Source organism: Myxocyprinus asiaticus, chromosome 34, assembly GCF_019703515.2.
Source record: "Myxocyprinus asiaticus isolate MX2 ecotype Aquarium Trade chromosome 34, UBuf_Myxa_2, whole genome shotgun sequence".
Taxonomy (NCBI): Eukaryota; Metazoa; Chordata; class Actinopteri; order Cypriniformes; family Catostomidae; genus Myxocyprinus; species Myxocyprinus asiaticus.
The window spans coordinates 15,637,520-15,659,429 of NC_059377.1; the positions used below are offsets into that span (position 1 = coordinate 15,637,520).

At 40.0% G+C, this 21,910-nt stretch overlaps 1 protein-coding gene across 1 annotated transcript in view; it reads right to left on the reverse strand.

Moving 5' to 3' along the window:
- The window catches only part of LOC127424819 (uncharacterized), a 74,545-nt gene extending 53,169 nt beyond the window's left edge, over window positions 1–21,376 (reverse strand). Inside the window, exon 1 of the mRNA XM_051670265.1 lies at window positions 21,221–21,376. Within this exon, the coding sequence (XP_051526225.1) occupies window positions 21,221–21,226 (6 nt within the window). The 5' untranslated portion in view covers window positions 21,227–21,376. The remainder of the gene's footprint in view (window positions 1–21,220) is intronic.
- Between the last annotated feature and the right edge of the window lie 534 nt (window positions 21,377–21,910).

Sequence of the window (21,910 nt, forward strand, 5' to 3'; positions counted from 1 at the left end):
TAAAAAATAAATCATATCAGTGTTTCCCAAAGAACTGCTTTTGCCCAGTGCACCATCACAGCCCCTAAACTTCCTAACTTAATACAAAAAAAAAAAAAATTATTTTAATGTTTTAAAGATTTAATTTATAGTTAAATGTTAAATTAAAATAGCATTTATTACAAAAAGCTCTTTAACTACACATTGTCATACATTTGCAAGAAAGAACCCTTTGGAATTAGCTAATCCTGCTGCATTACCCAACTTCTACTGAGCTTCAGCTGGTGCACAGCCACCCTGACATTATCCTGTAGGATATCTTGATAAACTTGGGAATTCGTTTAGTAGACTCATGAACAGAGATGTTAACCAGTTTCAATGATTCCTTCAAGTCTTTAGCTTTCACCCTAGGTTTCTTTTTTACCTCACTGAGCATTTCTGTTATGTGCCCTTGAGTCATCTTGGCTGGACGGCCACTTCTAGGGAGAGTAGCCACAGTAAGAATATCATCTTTATTTATAGACAATTTGTCTAACTGTGGACAGATGAATTTCTAAGTTCTTCGAGATAACTTGTTAACCCTTTCCAGCTTTATGCAAAGAAACAATTCTTGATCATGTCTTTTGAGATCTCTTTTTTGCGAGGCATAGCCCATGTAAGCAGGTGCTTCTTGTGAATAGCATACTCAATTTTTTGAGTGCTTCTTATAAGTTTTTTATCTTGTTTCATGAATTGGATGCCAGGTTTGCCAACTCCTGACTCTAATTAGCTTTTAGTGCTGTCATTAGCCTATGGGTTCACACACTTTTCCGACCTAGACTGTGAATGTTTAAATGATGTTTTCAATATGTACAAGAACAATACAATAATTTTATTTATTAGTGTTATTAGTTAAAACAGACTGCGTTTGTTCATTCTTTTAAATTAGATGATCAAACCAGATTTTAAGACAAATTTGTACATAAATGCAGGTAATTCCAAAGGGTTCACATACTTTTTCTTGCCACTATATAAACTATCAGTCAATAATGCTACTAATTTAAGTTCACCTATCCTTAAATAGACAAAACAGTTCTTGCTTCATTTCGAGACAGACATGGTTTGCAGTTCAGTAAGTCAGACGTTATTTCAGAAACCGTTGCAACTGATTCAGTGAGTTCATTTATTGAATGATTCACCAGACTGATTCAAAATGATGACCTGTGAGTTTAATATCTGATGATTTACTAAAAGAACCAGCAGAGCAACTGGTTCGTGAATCGAACTGCTGTATTTCTGTTTTTGTGTGCAGCCAGTGCAGACAGCGCAGTAAAAAGATGTTTTGTCTTGCCATTATTTTGCGCTAACCAGTCTTTTATGTATCATCAATTCAATTAAGACTGAAAGGTCAAATATAATGTCCTAGTCTGAGGTGTTATAGATTCAGCAGCTGTGGCAAATAACAGTTCAAAAGCTCTGAATCTGATATTTAGGTAACAATTGCAATGAATCAATTGACAGAAGAGGCACAAGGAGGCAACTGTACATGACTAAACCTCTGGGAATTCATTAATGTGCAAAGCAGATTGACCACAATAATTATTGGCCAGGTTTACATGCGAAAGCCTCTGGGGGTTTCCAGCGTTCTACTCATTGTTTTCAGACAGCAGGTTCTGTCAGCTTTGAGGTCTGATCAATTAATCCACCACACATCGGGAGGTTAGAGTGAACAAGTGCTCAAACAGGTGCAACGCCTTGTCAAAGACCACTGAAAAAATGAGCAGAAATTAGACAAATGCTTTAAAGGCCTGCGTCCTGCAGAGTATTCAAATCAGGCTGATAAATGGTTCACTTTGAATTTGTATTATCCCATGAAACAGGAGAACACCAACGATTCAAGGCATGCCATTTGTCAGGGTTGAAACAATGTGATGAGTTTTGAAGATGCAGCCCATATTGGAATCTGAATAAGCCTTCAAGTGATGTCATAAGGTCAGAAAAAGTTCAGGTAAATGGAAATTTGAACAAAGTATTTGAATAAGGACAGTCAAGGCAACATCTGATCTGATCTGAGAGTCAACCACACTGGAGAACGGAAAGCTGTCTGTTTTGAAATACTGTCTTGACTTTCTGTATTGTCTTTACTTTCTACAAATTTCACAGCTCTATACTGCAACTTAAGTGGTCGCAAACTACACCGATCAGCCACAACATTAAAACCACCTGCCTAACATCATGTAGGTCCCCCTCGTGCCGCCAAAACAGCTCTGACCCGTCGAAGCATGGACTTCACAAGACCTCTGAAGGTGTCCTGTGGTATCTGGCAACAAGACGCTAGCAGAAGATCCTATAAGTTGCAAGGTGGGGCCTCCATGGATCGGACTTGTTGGTTCAGCACATCCCATAGATGCTCAATCGGATTGAGATATGGGGAATTTGTAGGCCAAATCAACACCTTGAACTCTTTGTCATGTTCCTCAAACCATTCCCGAACAATTTTGCAGTGTGGCAGGGCGCATTATCCTGCTGGAAGAGGCCACTGCCATCAGGGAATACCGTTGCCATGAAGTGGTGTATGTGGTCTGCAATACATTTTAGGTAGGTGGTACGTGTCAAAGTAACATCCACATGAATGCCAGGACCCAAGGTTTTGCCCAGAGAGCATCACACTGCCTCCGCCGGCCTGCCTTCTTCCCATAGTGCATCCTGCTGCCATCTCTTCCCCAGGTAAACGACGCACACACACCCGGCTGTCCACATGACCTAAAAGAAAATGTGATTCATCAGACCAGGCCTCATTCTTCCATTGCTCCATGGTCCAGTTCTGATGCTCACGTGCCCATTGTAGGCGCTTTCGGTGGTGGACAGGGGTCAGCATGGGCACTCTGAATGGTCTACGTCTACGCAGCCCCATACGCAGCAAGCTGCGATGCACTGTGTGTTCTGACACCTTTCTATCATTACCAGCATTAGGTTTTTCAGCAATCTGTGCTACAATAGCTCTTCTAGGGCTGGGCGATATGGAAAAAAAATGAAATCAAGATTTTTATCAAACTTATGGATGATTCACGATTAGATTTTTTTCAACTTTTAAATGTACCCCAACATGATTGAAATTGAATGTTCTTTATTAGAATGCAAGGCAACCTGGTTAGAGAAATCCACGTTTTTTTTTTTATTATAGGAATCAAAGGTGTGCAAGAAATATTTACAAATGCACCACAGGGGGAACTAAATATAAAATAAATTCAGAAATAATAGAATAAGAAAACTGCAAAATAATTCTTAGCCAGTGTAGGTATTAATTTGATCTAAACCAAGTCTTTCTAGAAAGTTATCTAGAAATCAATATTTATAAATTATCAAGTTTATCTAGAAAGGACTCATAAAAGTACATTTTAAGAATGTGAAATGTCAGAATAATATTAGAGAGAATGATTTATTTCAGCTTTTACTTTTCATCACATTCCCAGTGGGTCAGAATTGACATGCACTTTGTTAGTATTTGGTAGCATTGCCTTTAAATTGTTTAAATAGGGTAAAACGTTTTTGGTAGCCTTCCACATGTTTCTCACAATAAGTTGCTGGAATTCTGGCCCATTCCTCCAGACAGAACGGTGTAACTGAGTCAGGTTTGTAGGCCTCCTTGCTCGAACACGATCTTTCAGTTCTGCCCACACATTTTCTATTGGATTGAGGTCAGGGCTTTGTCATGGCCACTCCAATACCTAGACTTTGTTGTCCTTAAGCCATTTTGCCACAACATTGGAGGTATACTTGGGATCATTGTCCATTTGGAAGACCCATTTGCGACCAAGCTTTAACTTCCTGGCTGATGTCTTGAGATGTTGTTTCAGTATATCCACATCATGTTTCCTACCTCATGATGCCATCTATTTTGTGAAGTGCACCAGTCCCTCCTGCAGCAAAGCACCTCCACAATATGATGCAGCCACCCCCATGCCTTACGGTTGGGATGGTGTTCTTCGGCTTGCAAGCCTCCCACTTTTTCCTCCAAACATAAGGATGGTCATTATGACCAAACAGTTCAATTTTTGTTTCATCAGACCAGAGGACATTTCTCCAAAAAGTAAGATCTTTGTCCCCATGTGCACTTGCAAACTGTAGTCTGGCTTTTTATAGCAGTTTTGGAGCAGTGCTTCTTCCTTGCTGGGCAGCCTTTCAGGTTATTTTGATATAGGACTCGTTTTACTGTGGATATAGATACTTGTGTACCTGTTTCCTCCAGCATCTTCACAAGGTCCTTTGCTGTTGTTGTTCTGGGATTGATTTACACTTTTCGCACCAAACTACATTCATCTCTAGGAGACAGAATGCGTCTACTTCCTGAGCGGTATAATGGATGCATGGTCCCATGGTGTTTATACTTGCATACTATTGTTTGTACAGATGAACGTGGTACATTCAGGCATTTGGAAATTGCTCCCAAGGATGAACCAGACTTGTGGTGGTCCACAATTTTTTTTTTTCTGAGGTCTTGGCTGATTTCTATTGATTTTCCCATAATGTCAAGCAAAGAGGCACTGAGTTTGAAGGTAGGCCTTAAAATACATCCACAGATACACCTCCAATTCAATACACCTCCTATCAGAAGCTAATTGGCTAAAGGCTTAACATCATTTTCTGGAACTTTCCAAGTAACTTAAGGCACAGTTAACTTGGTGTATGTAAACGTCTGACCCACTGGAATTGTGATAGTCAATTAAAAGTGAAACAATCTGTATGTAAACAATTTTTGGAAAAAATACTTGTGCCATGCACAAAGTAGATGTCCTAAATGAATTGCCAAAACTATAGTTTGCTAAAAAAAAAAAGAGTTTTAATGACTTCAACCAAAGTGTACGTAAACTTCTAACTTCAACTGTATATCATAAATGCGTGTATATTTATAAACCCCTGCAGATACAGACGCTCCCTCTAGCAGTTCACACTGAGCAGCGCAGCAATATGAAATAATTTATCATTACAATTCAACTAACAAAGTTTGTCAAAATGATCGCTTGCCAAATGCTGGCTATAGATTCAGTACACTTGAAACAGGTCACAGAACAAAGCAATAATTAGCGATCTATCTCAATCATCATGGCAAAAGGAGTGGCGGATGTTTGATTCTCCCATATATAGCCTCTCCATGATTTGAAACGAAGCGCCAATAACTGTCACGTAGCTAACACTTATTTATGGGTAAAAAGAAAAGGAGACCGTTCATCAACATGCACACGCTGAGGCCATTTATCGTCTTAAGCAGGTACATACCTGCATGATGGACAAAGCTGAGATGCAATTACAATGTGTACAATCATACTGGGAATATTACTGCTGTTTTTTATATCAGTCTCCGTGTTGTTAACCTGTCATGTTCATTTGGAGCGCGCCACACACGTGCAGCTGATCAGATCGGGAGCGGCATTAAGACAAGCACTACTAATTCTTTTTCTCTTCCTTATTCAGCCTTTGGTGGATATACAACGCGCAAAATCACAATTTCTCGATTTAAAAAAATAAATACAAATCGTGTCAAAACGCAAATTCAAATTAATCTGAAAAATCTGAAAAACCGCCCAGCTCTAACGAGAGAGGCTAGCCTTCGCTCCCCACATGTATCAATGAGACTTGGGTGCCCATGACCCTGTCGCCGGTTCACCGGTTGCCCTTCCTTGGACCACTTTTGGTAGGTACTAACCACTGCACACCGGGAACTAGGGATGGCACCGATTCGATACTTTGATCGGTATCGGGTCTGATACTGAAGTTTTTACCCAGAGTGGGTATCGGTCCAACGAGCCCGAACCAAATCCGATACCGCATGTTTGTCAGACGTAAAGCTCAAAGAATGACATAAATAACCTTAAAATCACCATTATAGTAGTCCATATAACTTGTGCATTTTATTCAGGCTCTTACAGTCATCCAAAATCTTTTTGAATTGAAAAAGGCTGTAATTAATATATAAATATACTGCTCACATTTGAATTACATGCAACTATATATTTATCTCATTAAATCGCAACTTTTGCAGTTAAATAATCTCACTAAGACATAACGTGATTTTAGTTTGTGGGCTGAATGTTTACATTATGACATTCATACATGAGATGGTATCGGAGCATTTTTACAAGTACAAGTACCAGTACATGAGTGCGATATCGGACCCATTACGGGACATCCCTATAAATCTATTTATGTACCATTATATAAATAAATACAAATTAGATGTCGACCAATATTTAATTTTGCTGATAAGATAATGTGTTGAAAGAAAAGCAATTAATCTGCAAATCGTTTTTCACATTTGTAGCCTATATCAAATGTTCTTAGTCTTTCCTTCCTGTGATGGGGAGGGCCAGACAGAGGCTACAAGAGCCCAAACAGAGTCCAGATGCAGTTTATGATGCAACCAAAATATCAACAACAACAAAAATGATTTGATTCATGACATAGAACTTCTAACTTTAAAGTCTGAAAAACACAGGGGACTCTTATTTTGAAATGTCTGCGCTTCACTTTTTCCAGCTGCACGTTCAAACAGATAAGGGAAATAAAATGTGCACTCCCACAATAATCTACAACGTAATACAATATTAACAATTAAAAGTAAACATGGTCATATTTCATTAACATTACAGTATATCATCATCATCAACAGCTGATCATTAGTGATCGCCTGTCATAAATTTCCGATAAGGCCTAACTTCAGGAAACTCGCACAAGCCACTGCGTGCTTGAAGAAAATACAACAGTGCCACATTTTCACTTTGAAGGACGCACACATGCATTTATTTAATTAGATTGTATTCTTTTGAAGTTTGATAATCATATTAGGTCATATCACGATTCCTGTCTTTAAGCACCCAAATTTAAGACCTCTTTAAATGATAATTAAGACTTTTGTTGTATCATTTAAAATATTTAAGAGTTTGCATTTTTAATTTTGGAAAACTGAATTTAAGACATTAAGACTTTTTAAGGATCTGCGGGAACCTTGTGTTAACAAGATCAACCAGTGGTTGTCTTGCGATTCCAGTGGTCGATCGTGGTCAACATAATGAGCATCCCTGGCATAGAGAAAAATATCTTTCTTTTGATTTTAAGAATCTATATATCAGGATTGTTCAAATAAAAATCACAATTAAAGGAAAATGTCATTTTTATCATCGCCTTGAATTTTAGTAAATTCAGAATAACTGGGCTACATTCATCTAGCATGTCACTGTAGTTTAGACACAACAGTGTGGGTATTCGGATGGGCTTTTGCAGGGTGTTTTGTTACTATTTAATCCATGTTACTATGATACCCCTAAACCCCTGGACTGCTTTTGCATTGATCAAAAGCTGACACCAGTAAAAAGCAGTAAGAATCAGTTCTGCATCAGGGAGCCCAAACACACACAAAAGTCTTTAAATAACTGTTTGTGTTTAAAGGTGCTGTAAGCGATTTTAGCTGTTCTAACTTCCACGAGATTGAGCTGTTGATTTAGTCACGTCCCCTTTTTCCAAAACACTGCACCAATACCGTTAAAACCGACACAAAGCATGTTCCCACGGTTGTCAAACACAACAGTATCGAAATAGCGCCCTCAACTGACAAATTATAAATCAGAATATGGCATTAAGCCTCAATAACTCACTGCAATGACAACACTATGAGAACGCGCAAAATGACTGACAGGCAGAAAGCGTACTAGAGGTGCCACAGAGACAGATGAGATATCTCATAACACTTACTTCAGTGATATCTTTCAAGGAGTTGGGCATTCCTTTCCATGGAGGAAAGAAAAAAAAAGAAAAAATAAAAAAATAAAAATAATTCGCTTACAGCACCTTTAAGTCCTCCAGTTCTTTATTCTTGTGAATGGTCTATTAAAAAGGCTGTTGGGATCTTGAAGACCTCATGTGAAATGTGTGATGCCCTGAGCATCTAAATTCCCTTATTCCTTTTCTAACTTCTACTGTGTTAACAGTCTTAATGACCCCGGCTGAAGTTCCCATGAGCAATTCATTGACCAAAGGTCCATTGAACCCTGCCCTCTCTTAACCTTTCGTGTATCGCTTGCTCCAATGGCAGGAATTTGGGTATTCAACAAACCGTTATTCAAATAACCAAGCCTAACCTGACCACAATAACAAATGGTCGCTCTCTCGGCTTAGACCTATTCTACTCCTCTGTACAGTACTGCCATTCAAAATGTAAATGGTGTCCTGGGTAAGCTGCATGGCCTTTGAATACCAGAGATCTTCAATGAAAGCTACTGAGAACAATAGGTGTATAGGCACCAATTCAGCATCTCAATAGTGGTTTCCCAGTGGCCTGCCTGCAACAGTGATCTGAACTCAATCCTCCAGCACAAATCTCACTCTTCACAAACATGCATTTTCTATCTGTGAACAAAAACTTATCAATATACTCCACAAATACATAATACACACAATTATCTTTGCTAGCTCACTCCCAAGCGCTCTCGGCACCCACATACTCTCTCTCATTCACTCTTTGTGTCTCTCGTGGAGAGTTACACCAGAGGAGCAATGCAGCTCACAGCTTAGTGTGTGAGCAGTGGATGTGTCTGCACTGCAGCACAGGAGGAATTTTATTAGTGTAACCCAATTAACTGCATCAGGTGACAGCCATGCCACTCTCAACAGAGTACTACATCTTCAAGATTGCCAAATAAGAGAAAGGCAACTGTGTTTTTACCTTCTAAAGCTGTGCTTCCATTCAGGTATTTTATACTAAATTTGGGAAAATGCTGGATTGAAACACCAAGATGTGAATAAAATTTCCGAAAAGCACATAAAAAAAACTAAAAACATGCACTCTCTTGAGGAGGATACATCTAAACATGCAGGTGGAAAATTACTTACACAAATGAAGACATAAAAACAATTATAAATGTAAAAATAATAATTATAATGATGATAATAATCACTGAAATATAAATCATGATTCGAGGTGAACGTGTTTTTGTATTATTTTATGTTTTAATCACAGATGTATAGGCTGCAGAGTTGTGGTCACAATTAACTGCTCTGTGGAAATAAAGCAAACTGAACTCAAAGCACCTCCTGAGCTGAGATGTCTGAGGTCATTTGCAGCACTCATAGATGATACTGTTCTTGTAATAAAACACAATTCAGAAGACAGAAACAAAGAAAGAGTGAGAACATTTTACATGCGCGTGGTTCCACGAGACTGCACACCTCCGTACAAACAGCGTGCCATACATGTGCATAGATGGCTTTTCTGTCATCTGTTCTTAATAACATAATAAAGTGTGTTTCTGGAGTCACGTGGCACCATGCGGGGGTCGGACGTGTGAACGGCGAGCTCTGCACACTTTGCTAGTTTTTTATTATTTTTGTGTCTTAAACCAGTGAGATTCGATACACCCTGCTAAATAACTGTTCTATGAAGTCAACATGTCAAAGAATTCAAAATCCTCAGACTCTGGAGACATTAAAAGACACTTACGTGCTCAAGCTGAGGCCCCTGACAGGGCCGCAGACCAGGGACTCGGTTTGGACGGTGCAGCGGCAGAAATTCAACGCCAACTGTCCAGCATGTCGGTGATGCTGACGAAGGTCATGGCGGACTTGGAGGATCTTGCTGTAATATGTCGATCGATCACTGCGATGGAGGCAAAATTCTCTGAATTGGTTACAAGAATCAGGGATGCCGAGAAACGGATCGATTATCTGAAGTCTTCGGAGAGGGAATTAGCTGCTAATCTGCTAGCTACCAAAGTAGATTTGGAACGCATTTGGGAAAAGTCGGAAGACCTCGTAATCGGCGAAACAACGTCCATATTATTGGAATTCCTGAGCATGAGGAAGGCCGAGATATGGTGAAATTCCTAGACGAGCTCTTCCTGAATCTGCTCGAAATAACAGGCCATAAGCTGGAAATCGAGCGAACTCACAGAGTGCCGGCGCGGAGATCCGTGGAGGGAGATAGGCCCCGATCAATTCTGGCCAAATTTCTGAGATCATCCGATAAAGATCTTGTGTTACGCGAGGTGAGGAGTAAAGGAAGGCTTTCTTGGAAGAACCACAACATTTTCTTGTTCCCAGACTTTGCGAAATCGACAAGAGAGAAACGTGATCGAGTCAAGGAATGCAAGAAACTCTTACATCAGTGGAAGGTCTTTTTTGCACTGATGTTTCCGGCCAAATTGAGAATAGATACAAAGGATGGCCGCATAATATTTATGCCCATAGCAAGCATTGGCTTTCATAGAGACAATGGGGTGAGTAAGCCATTTGGTGATTTTCATGTTGCCCCCAATTGAGCTTGACTTGACTGTCTGAGGAAGCTGGGGTTTTTTTTTTGTGCTGGTTTCGCCTAGCGGCTGGAGTTTGTTTTGTGTAGTAACACTCCAAGAAATTCTTGCATCGACTGAGGGTTGCATTTGCACTGATGTTCCCGGCCAAATTGAGAACAGATACTATGGATGGCCGCAAAATATTTACATGCCCACAATCTTTCATAAAATCAATGGACTGAGGAAGTCATGGTGTGTTTCTCACATTGCTCCCAAGTGAGCTTGACTCACTGAACATTCACTTGACCGTGAAGCTAGGCGCCTTTTTGTGCTGGTTCCGCTTAGCGGCTGTTGTTTGTTTTGTGGAATAATACTCCTTCGGGACAGTTGTGGATGAATCTGCATGTTCCTTGTGTTTATGCCTCCTATTGGCTGGAGTTTGTTTTGTGGAGTATTTTTTGCAGGACATTGGAAAGATTAGCTCATCTGCTGCACTCATGAACAGCTGGCTCACTGAACATTCGTTTGACTGTCCGAGGTGGCTGGAGTTTGTTTTGTGGAGGAACACACCTTTGGGACAATTTTATGAATTAATCTACATGTTCTTTGTGTTTATTCTGCCTATTGGCTGGAGTTTAATTTATAGATTTTCTGTTATGTAATTCTGTCTAACAAAATTTTTATAGAAACACCGGACTTAAGCAATCGATGGCAAAGTTGTCACGGGGGCTCTCGTAGACGTACATGGACTGTTTGAGTTTAGAGGGATGGAGTGTGCGGGGTTAATGTACACGTTTTTCTTTTGTCTGTTTGTTTGGTTCGGGGGGAAGTTCAGGGTTTGACTGTTGCACTAATGTTGGAATGTGGTCTTTATCATTTTATTTTTGACACACAATCTATTTTTTCTCATAAGTTAAAATGTAAAATGTTAATATGGGTGGATTATCTCTCTCCACATGGAATGTGAATGGGTTGGGGCACCCCATAAAAAGAAGGTTATTTCTTTTCTTAAACATAAGAAATATAATATTGTGTTTCTTCAAGAAACGCATTTTTCTCCACAGGAAGCTGAAAGATTTGGGGTGGACAGGTTTTCTTTAGAGCTGGCTCATGTAAGAGCAGGGTAGTCATTACATTGATAAGTAAACATCTACAATTCAAATGTCTCATACAGATTAAAGATAAATTAGGAAGAGTCATTATTTTATTTTATTTTTATTTTTTCACCCAGTTTGGAATGCCCAATTCCCAATGCGCTTTTAAATCCTCGTGGTCGCGTAGTGATTCGCCTCAATCCGGGTGGCGGAGGACAAATCCCAGCTGCCTCCGCGTCTGAGACCACCAACCCGCGCATCTTATCACGTAGCTTGTTGAGCGTGTTGCCACGGAGACATAGCTCATGTGGAGGCTTCACACAATCCACCGCGGCATCCATGCTCAACTCAGCACGCGCCCTACCGAGAACGAACCACATTATTGCGACCACGAGGAGGTTACTCCATGTGGCTCTACCCTCCCTAGCAACCAGGCCAATTTAGTTGCTTAGGAGACCTGGCTGGAGTCACTCAGCATGCCCTGGGATTCGAACTAGTGAACTCCAGGGGTGGTAGCCAGTGTCTTTACCACTGAGCTACCCAGGCCCCCCATTAATAATGCTTTTAAAGAATTCTATCTTGATCTCTATAGTTCCACGTCTTCGTCTACTGATGAGGATATTAGACATTTTGTGGAACCATTAGAACTCCCTAAAATGACGACTGAGCAAAAAAATTCTCTTGATTCTGAGATAACCTTGGAGAAGCTTGGCAAGGTAATTAAGGCCTTGCCTACAGGCAAGGCTCCAGGGCCAGATGGCTTTGCCACAGAATTTTTTAGATCTTATGCTACAGAACTGGCTCCACTTTTGTTAGAAGTTTATACGGAATCATTAAAGAATGGAAAAATTCCTCCAACCATGACACAAGCCCAGATCAGTCTGATTCTTTAAAAAGACAAAGATCCAAGTGAGTGTAAGAGTTATTGTCCAATTTCCCTGATCCAGCTAGACATTAAAATATTGTCAAAAATGCTGGCTAACCGATTAAGTTATGACATCTCTTATATATATATATATATATATATATATATATATATATATAGATCAGGTGGGGTTTATTCGGGGCCGCAGCTCTTCTGATAATATTAGGCATCTCATCAAAATGATGTGGTCAGTGGTGAATGATCAGACTCCGGTCGCGGCCATCTCACCTGACTCCGAATAGGCATTTGATATGATAGAATGGGATTATCTTTTTAAGATTTTGGAGATATACGGGTTCGGGAATACTTTTATTGGATGGAATAAATTACTTTATAGACATCCGGTAGCGGTGGTACAAACAAATGGATTCATTTCAGATTATTATACTCTGGATAGGGGCACCCGGCAGAGTTGCCCTCTTTCCCCATTATTGTTCTGTCTTGCCCTGGAATCATTAGCAGCCGCTATAAGAAGGGAAGGTGATTTTCCAGGGGTGGTGGCGGGAGGTGTGGCGCATAAGCTTTTGCTTTACGCAGATGATATTTTATTATTCGTCTCCAACCCCACTAGATCTATGCCTTGCCTCCACAGAATTATTAATTGCTTTTCTAAGTTCTCAGGATACAGAGTTAATTGGTCTAAATCTGAAGCTTTGTCTCTGACAGCATACTGCCCAGTAACGGCTTTCCAGCCGGGTGCCTTCCAGTGGCTCAAACAGGGCATTAAGTATTTGGGCATTTTATTCCCAGCAAATTTGTCTGATTTAGTTAGTTAATTTTGATCCCTTAATAAAAAGGTTTGGGCAATGTGGGCAGGTGGGCTTCATTACATTTATCTATGATTGGGAAGGTTAATGTTATTAAAATGAATTGTATTCCAAAATTTAACATCCTGCTACAATCTCTCCCTGCATATGTCCCCCTCTCTTATTTCAAGCAATTCGACAGCATAGAGAAGTTACATAGGCCGATTGACAAAGGTGGGCTAGGCCTACCCAAGATTTTGTTTTATTATTATGCATTTGGTCTTAGATATTTGGCTCACTGGTCGCTTCCACCTGAGAGAGCCCCTCCCTGGTTTTGTATTGAACAGAAAGTTCTTGCCTCTATTTCACCATTGGAAAGCCTTTCTTTCAAACTAATCGGAGAGGTTAAGTTACACCCCGTTATCTCGCATTTGCACTCGGTATGGACAAAAGTATCCAGAGTGTTTAATTTGGACATTTATTTTAATGTTGCCTCAAGCATATGGCTGAACCCAAAATTATGTATTGATAAGTCCCCTTTCTGCTGGTCAGAGTGGATTGTGAGGGGGGTTACTACACTCAGTGACCTCTATGAGAGTGGATTGTTGAGATTGTTTTAAAATTTGGTTCAGCATTCTCAGATCTCAGTTCTATAGGTATTTACAGCTGCGTCACCTGCTCTGTATTGTTTTTGGGAGTAGCATCCACCCCCCTAAAGCGGCAGATACTCTGAGAGAGGTGATTACTGATTTTGGAAAAGGTCATGAGGCATCAGTGTATTACTCCCTGTTAATTCAGAGTCTAGGGAATGGAGCTCTAACTTCTATCAAGAGATTATGGGAGAAAGATTTAAACTTGGTATTGGAGGAGGGAGTGTGGGCTAGGATTCTAAAAAATGTCAAGTCTGGTCAGCTCAGAAAACTGGATGGGATGGTTATGTTTTAGATGAGCTTTTAGGTTAGTTGTATTGCCACTTTTCGTTGCATTAAATAAAGTCGGCATACCGGCTCGTTCACGTTAATGGACTCTCCTCTCTCATTCAGCTTAAAGCTAAAATGTTCCCACACCAGAACTGTGGAATGCGGCTTTGAAACCAAGTCCATTTGGACTTATTCTTCCAAACTTTCTGGCTGGAATTATGCAGTCGTCAGGAAAAACCTATTACAGGGCTCGACATTAAGCATTGTCCTTCGTACAAGTTAATTGGTCATTCACTTGTCCAAGTAAAAAAGTTACTTGTCCGGAGACAAAAACAAAAGAAAGGATGTAAGAAATAAAAAGAAAAAGGCCTCTGTCATCATTTACACCTGATAGGGATTAATAACACAGTGCAGAAAGACGGTAAATCATTACTAACCCTCAAGCCTGTATAAATTTCTCTCTACTGAGGAACACAGAATTAGATTTTTGGCAGAATGTTAGTCACAGTCACTATTCACTGTCACTGCATCTTTTTTTTTTCCTCCATAAAATAAAAGTGAATTGAGACTGAAAGTAACATTTTCACTAACATCTTTCAGGGAAGATAGAAAGTCAGACATGTTTGGAACAACATGAAGGCGAGTAATGATGACATCATTTTTGGTAACACTTTACAGTAAGGTTCATTAACATTAGATAATGCATTAGTTATCATGAACTAACAATGAACAATATTTTACAGAATTTATCAATCTTAATGTTTGTTACTAAAAAAAAAAATACAATTGCTCAATACAATTCATAGTGCATGAACTAATGTTAACATATACAACTTTTTATTTTAATGTACAAAAATGTATTAATATACTGTTTGTTGGAATGTACGATGTGGCACTTGCGATGAAAACAGCTTTGTTGATTATAAACAGGAGCAATAGCTATTGCATCGCTCGCTTACAGAGACATGATACAACACCATTCACATGTCCAATTAACAGGTTTATACTCATTTATATATGTAAAATCTAAAGTTCAGTAGATACGCGCACTGCTCGCACTCACAAGCTGCTGAACTGCACCACGAGTGAAGGCATGAGGGAGAGAGGACGATGCGACAGAGGGAATTCCCTGCATTTTGAAAGTGAATCATGCGGGAATGATTAAAATTGTGCTCAATACCCGCTATACCACGCTATTCAGCTAACATGCGTTATTGAGATTTTAGTCAGGCTACTTGTCCGGTTGGACAAGCAAAATTCTCTTTAAATTGCCCTTTCAAAATTTCCACTTGTCCCGGACAAGCGTTAATGTCGAGCCCTGTATTAAAACACCTATTTGCCTTGAGTAACTATGTGTGTGGAGGAGCTGCCTAAGCCCTGCCTCCGACACAGAGAGCGGACGAGAGTGCACAGACGCAGCGTGACTGGCTAAAATGTTGGTGACATTCATTCTTTTGTAAAAAAAACACGCATGTCAAACACAATGGGCAATATTGAGCTCAGCAAAAATGATCGAGTTCATGTCCATATATCGTACGATAAGTCGATAACATAATTATCATGACGGGCCTAACCAGTGCTGATTGTACATGTACTAGAAGTGAATTTCCCCTGTCTCACTAGCTGCTGCCTGTCCATCGGAAAGCTGGTGATCCACTGACAGACAGACGTGGGAACACAGAGTTGGTGTAATTTAGTCTGGAGAATAGCTGGGATGATGGTGTTGAAAGCCGAACTGAAGTCCACAAAAAGGATCCTTGCATATGTCCCAGGTCTGTCCAGATTTTGCAGGATATGATGCAATCCCATGTTGACTGCATCATCCACAGACCTGTTTGCTTGATAAGCAAATTGAAAGGGATCTAGTAAGGGTCCAGTGATGTCCTTCAGGTGGGCCAACACCAGTCTCTCAAATGACTTTATGACCACAGACATTAGAGCGACGGTTCAGTAGTCATTAAGACCTGTGATTTTGGGTTTCTTTGGGACAGGAATGATGGTGGAGCATTTGAAGCAGCAGGGAATTTCACACTGCTCCAGTGATCTATTGAAGATCTGTGTGAAGATGGGAGCCAGCTCGTCAGCACAGGATTTTAGACAAATGGGTGAAACACAATCTGGGCCCTGTGCTTTTCTTGTCCTTTATCTGTGGAAGACACAGCACACCTCCTCTTCACAGATCTTAAGTGCAGGTTGAGTAGCGGGGGGGGGGGGGGGGGGGATGTGGTTGCAAGAGGTGTTGATGTTTGTGTGAAGTGAAGGTCAGAGCGGGTGTGGGGTGAGACTGGTCCTTTCAAATCTACAGTAAAACACTTTCAAGTCGTCAGCCAGTTGTTGGTTCCCTACAGTGTTTAAGGATGGTGTCTTGAAGTTAGTAAAGTCTTTTAGGCCTCTCCACACTGATGCAGGGTTATTAGCTGAAAACTTGTTTTCAGCTTATCAGAGTAGCTTCTTTAGCCACTCTGATTTCCTTATTCAGTGTGTTCCTGGCCTGATTGTACAAGACTTTATCCCCACTTCTGTAAGCATCCTCTCTGGCCTGACGAAGCTGCCTGAGTTTTGCTGTAAACCATGGTTTGCCATTGTTGTATGTTAAATAAGTCCTAGTAGAAATGCACATATCCTCACAGAAACTAATATATGATGTCACAGTATCAGTGAGCTCATCCAGATTTGTGTCTGCAGCCTCAAATACACTCCAATCAGTGCAGTCAAAGCAGGCTTGTAGTTCCTTCATAGGTCCATTTCTTTACAGTCTTTACAGGTTTAGCTCATTTTAGTTTCTGCCTGTAAGTTGGAAGATAATGTACCAGACAGTGATCAGAAAGTCCCAAAGCTGCTCTAGGGACAAAGCGATATGCATCCTTTATTGTTGTGTAGCAATGATCTAATGTATTTCTGTCTCTGGTGGGGCATGTAATGTGCTGTCTGTATTTTGGCAGTTCAAGGGTGAGCTTTATTAAAATCTCCTAGAATAATAATAAGTGAGTCCGGGTATTGTTGTTTCGTGTCTGTGATTTGATCAGCCAGATGTTACAGTGCTGCGCTCACACACGCTTGTGGAGGAATATAAGCACTCACCAGAATAAACGAGGAAAAATCCCGCAGCGAGTAGAAAGGCTTACAGTTGATAAAGAGCGCTTCCAAATTAGGACAGCACATCTTCTTTAACGTTGCTACATCTGAACACCAACTTTCATTGATGTAAAAGCATGTTCCACTGCCTCTCGTTTTCCCCGTTAATTCAGAAATGCGATCCGCTTTGAACAGCTGAAAGCCCGGCAGATGTAACGCGCTGTCCGGAATGGCTTCACTCAGCCAGGTTTCTGTTAAGCACAAGGCAGTAGAGTTTGAAAAGGAGTTGTTCGGGTGAGGAGATGTTGTTCGTCCGTTTTATTAGGAAGTGAGCGGAGATTCGCTAGATGAATACACGGCAGCGCTGTACGAAAGCCACGCTGTCGGAGCTTGACCAGTGCACCTGCTCGCTTCCCTCAACTGCATCTCACAGCGCTCTTAAACAACATAGCTGCACCTCCGACTAAAATGTCCAGCAAAACGTCTGAATAGTCCAAAACCGGGAAAAGACTGTCTGGTATGCACTGCCGAATGTTCAGCTGTTCGTCCCTGGTAAAACTGATTGGAAAAAAATGACTAAACACAGGACAAACAAACAAAAACAACAAAAGAATTGGAGAGCTCCACAACGAGGCTGCCATCCGCAGCGCCATCTCGACTGTTATAGTATACTAGTATGAACAATTGTAGCCTTATTGCTTTGCTTGTCTATGTGCTTCATTTAGAGACAAAATTATGAACTTAAAAAAATTATTGTCCTTTTAAACAAACAGATAAAGGTACTAAATAGGACAACTTTGATCAGACATCCTGACATGCTTTCAGACCGTAAAATGCATGAACTACACCCAGTTCTAAATTTGGAATGAGCCAAATTTCCACTTCCTGAACAAGAACGGCATGTATGATTAAATTAACCCAAATTCAGGAGCAGAAAAGTCCCTTTCCACAGAGAATAATAATGAGGTCTACATGCAAATGTGGTGCCAAACCCCTTCACTAAACCCACCCCCTGAGGTACCAGGCCTCGTTTACCGGGGCCCTGAGAGCACATAAGGCAGGGGTGCTCACACTTCTATGGCATGAGATCTACTTTTTAATAATACCATTATAGTAAGATCTACCATGCATTGTAGCCAGTGTTGTCACGATATCAAAATTTCAGTAGTCGGTACCTGTACCAGTAATATTTGACAATTCTTGATACCAATACTAATACTAACAAATTTTTTAATTAGGTTAACTTTGTTTCAAGTTCTCAAGTAATTATTCAAGACAAGAAAACAGTCACTAACAAAAAAAGAACAAAGAAACAAATTAAGAAAACTTTGCTTTAAGTTCCTAACAGCCATATCAATAAGTAATCAAGAAAACATTCAGAAATTTAAAAAAATAATAATAATAATAATGTGTATCATAAATCACTGCAAGATTATAATAGAATAATAATTTTAAGCTACAAAAGTTATCCAGCCAAGAGCAATAAATGGTTGTCTCATTTTCTTATTGTTGTTTGATTAATATTAATGGTTATAGACAGTGGCAGGTCTATCAGGCTGTAGAAATCTACAAACTATCCGTAAACTTGCCACAAATTTGCCGTAAATTTGCCACTCATTATTTTCACATGCAAATGAGCATGTGATTCGCCACAAACATTTGCCACAAGTTTGCAGCTCTTTACCGGTAGTAATGAACCTGCAGCAAACCTTTTGCAACAATGGACAATTTGCCGCAAGTTTGCCGTAAAGCTCATTTGCATGTGAAAATAGTAAGTGGCAAATTTGCGGCCAATTTGTCATGATCTCTCGATTTTTGTAAAGGAAAACCTAATGCACAAATCCGATATTTTGATACAAATCTGCTTTTTTTTTTGTCCTAGTGTTTACATTTACTTTAAACCTAACTGATTCTGTTTGTATTAATACCTTGCCAAGACAGACATTTTAAAGTGTATTTGACCGCCACACGTGCGTATCTGCCTTACAGTGAGCGCTCTCACTGCGCACACAGAAAGAAGTGCACACTATCAGCAGGGGGCGAATTTTTGAAACGTAGGATGGCAGGGGGTGAGTTTTTCATATTCATGAGTAAAGCAATACTACGTTTTGAAAATCTGTGTACAGAGGACGCAAAATAAGGAAATAAAAAGTGATCTTTAAGATTATCGTTATTTGTGTAGTTTCTCTTTCAACCTACTTTCCCTTCTGACCTGTTAAATAGGTCGACCTGTGGTCATCTTGCAATCTACCGGTCGATCGCGCTTGAGGTATTGACCACCCCTGACATAAGGAGTCCATCCAAGCAAACCCCTTTCAATTGTTACTGTTAAATACAGACTCCGTAAAGGGTTTGGCTGTTCAGCTATTTCACCTGATCACAGATGAATACATGGAGGTGAGTTAGCAGTACTTAAGTTCTTAAAGGAATAGTTCAGCCAAAAATGAAAACTGTGTCAAGTTACCCATTTAAATCTTAATACAATAAATTGTGCAGCCTTAATGGATACCATAACAATGTCTTAGAGGTCAAAGTCTGCAGGTTCCACAGCGTTTTGTTTTTCCATGTTCATATTTTCACACCTGTAATGCAAGTTCATTTCCTGATCTAAACTGGAAAAAAACTTGTGCACTTAGTTTTTTTTATTTTTATGCATTTTTATTGCACTGTGATTTCTCTAACCAGGTTGCCTTGCATTCTAATAAAGAACATGTTATTTGAATCATGCTGAAATACTTTTTAGTTGAGTACATTTAAAAGTTAAAAATCTACATGAATCTGGGGGCCTGGGTAGCTCAGCGTGTAAAGACGCTGACTACCACCCCTGGAGTCGTGAGTTTGAATCCAGGGCGTGCTGAGTGACTCCAGTCAGGTCTCCTAAGCAACCAAATTGGCCCGGTTGCTAGGGAGGGTAGAGTTACATGGGGTAACCTCCTCGTGGTCACTATAATGTGGTTCTCGCTCTCGGTGGGCTTGGCCTCCACACGAGCTACGTCTCCGAGGTAACGCGCTCAACAAGTCACGTGATAAGATGCGCAGATTGCTGGTCTCAGACGCGGAGGCAACTGAGATTCGTCCTCCGCCACCCAGATTTAGGTGAGTCACTACGCCACCATGAGGACTTAGAGAGCGCATTGGGAATTGGACATTCCAAATTGGGGAGCAAAGAAAAATCTACATGAATCATCCTTATGTTTGGAAAAACAAAATTGGGATTATCGCACAGCTCAAGTTTCATACAGAACAAACACAGTCTGTTTATTATCTGAAATTCAGAATAAGCTATCGGCGGCGGCGACTGACACCATTATGCCAGTCTATTATTGTAGTTTAATCCATTTAAAAAAAACACCCCTAAATGGCACGTAAAAACAAAAACTGTGGTTGAAGATTTTACATGTCAGTCTATTCCTGTGTAAGTGGGCTGTTCTTGGCCAGAATAAGCTGCAATGTGGACCAGATCTTATGATGTTTAGTCAAAGGGCTGGCAGAACAACATTAGCCAGTGTGTAACTATAGAATAGTAATACATTATAATACTTTTCATTTGGTTTACAACATTCTGGTATACTTGTAGACCCTTGACGCAATGCATGACCAAACAAAATACTCCAGATTCACTAATGAAGTATTGCAGATGGACCCTTCCGTCTATGATTTGATGAAACCCATCAAACAGAACAGAACAGGAGACAGTATCACTCGATTCCTAGACAACTATCTTTAGTCAACTAGTGAATTTGCCTGAATATATAAATGATTGGCTTTGTGACAAAATGTATGGAAAAGATTGCGTGGAACGTTTCATAAAAAAATGGCGACCAGTGATGAAAACGAGCTCGAGCAAATAAAAACAGTCTACCACTTCTCAAACGTATTCGATGCGATTCAAAAACATTTAAACAACATTTACCTATAACTCATTTCAAAATAATAATAATAATAATAATAATTAGCTCGTGGAAGAATGAGTCCAATAATTTATGGTGATGTTTGGCCTACTGTAAACCTACCTAATGAGACACAAAACGAGTTGCATTTAATTATACTTCAAAGAAATCAAAACTTTTGAAAACCTACACCGTTCACTATGACGTAACAACACGTTTTAAGGTATTCTGCTGCTTGGCTATTTCAAAATGACCTGTCATTTAACAGTCGCAATGTCCTTTCACGTGCTTTTCTCATTAACAGAGATGACACAGTTGATCGGTCAACTCACCTGCATGGAATCGGCGCTTATAATTTCCCCCTGTAGTCTTTTCCCAATTTCGATCGCCAGTTTGGACTTGCCAGTTGCAGTGACCCGTATAATAACCACCAAAGATGGGGTGATATCTTTCCTTGCTCAGAGTGGCGGCAGCCATGACAGCAACGTCTGAAGACTCTAGAATCGTCTGAGCATGCGCGTAAACTTCAGCGGTGGAGGAGGGAACTGTATCCAAGCAACTAAAACAGTTTCCATAGAAACGAGTTTGAAGGATTTGAGCAGGTGAGATGAGGCAAGAGTGTTTCTTCGAGAAATAGGACAAAAAAGTTCATACAAGCGAACAAAAGTGTTTAGAATTCTGGAATCGTAATATGTGGAGAATAAAATGTAAATGTTTGTTCCGAACATGAAACCAACGAACAATTCAGAAACGCTTCTGTTTTCATCACTTTATTCAGCACCCAGAGAATCCATTTAGCTTTAGTAGCATGTATATTTTTTAATTAATGTATTATTGCATAAACAAAGAACAATAAGCACTGCATTAAAAGAATTACGGGGGGGGGGGGGGGGGCGACCACAGTGTTGTAAAAATAAATAAACCTGTGTCATTTATAACATATAAAATATGCATTATAATAAAAAGAAATAACAGAGATGCTTAAAGGAATTACAAGTTAAGCTCAATCAACAGCATTTGTG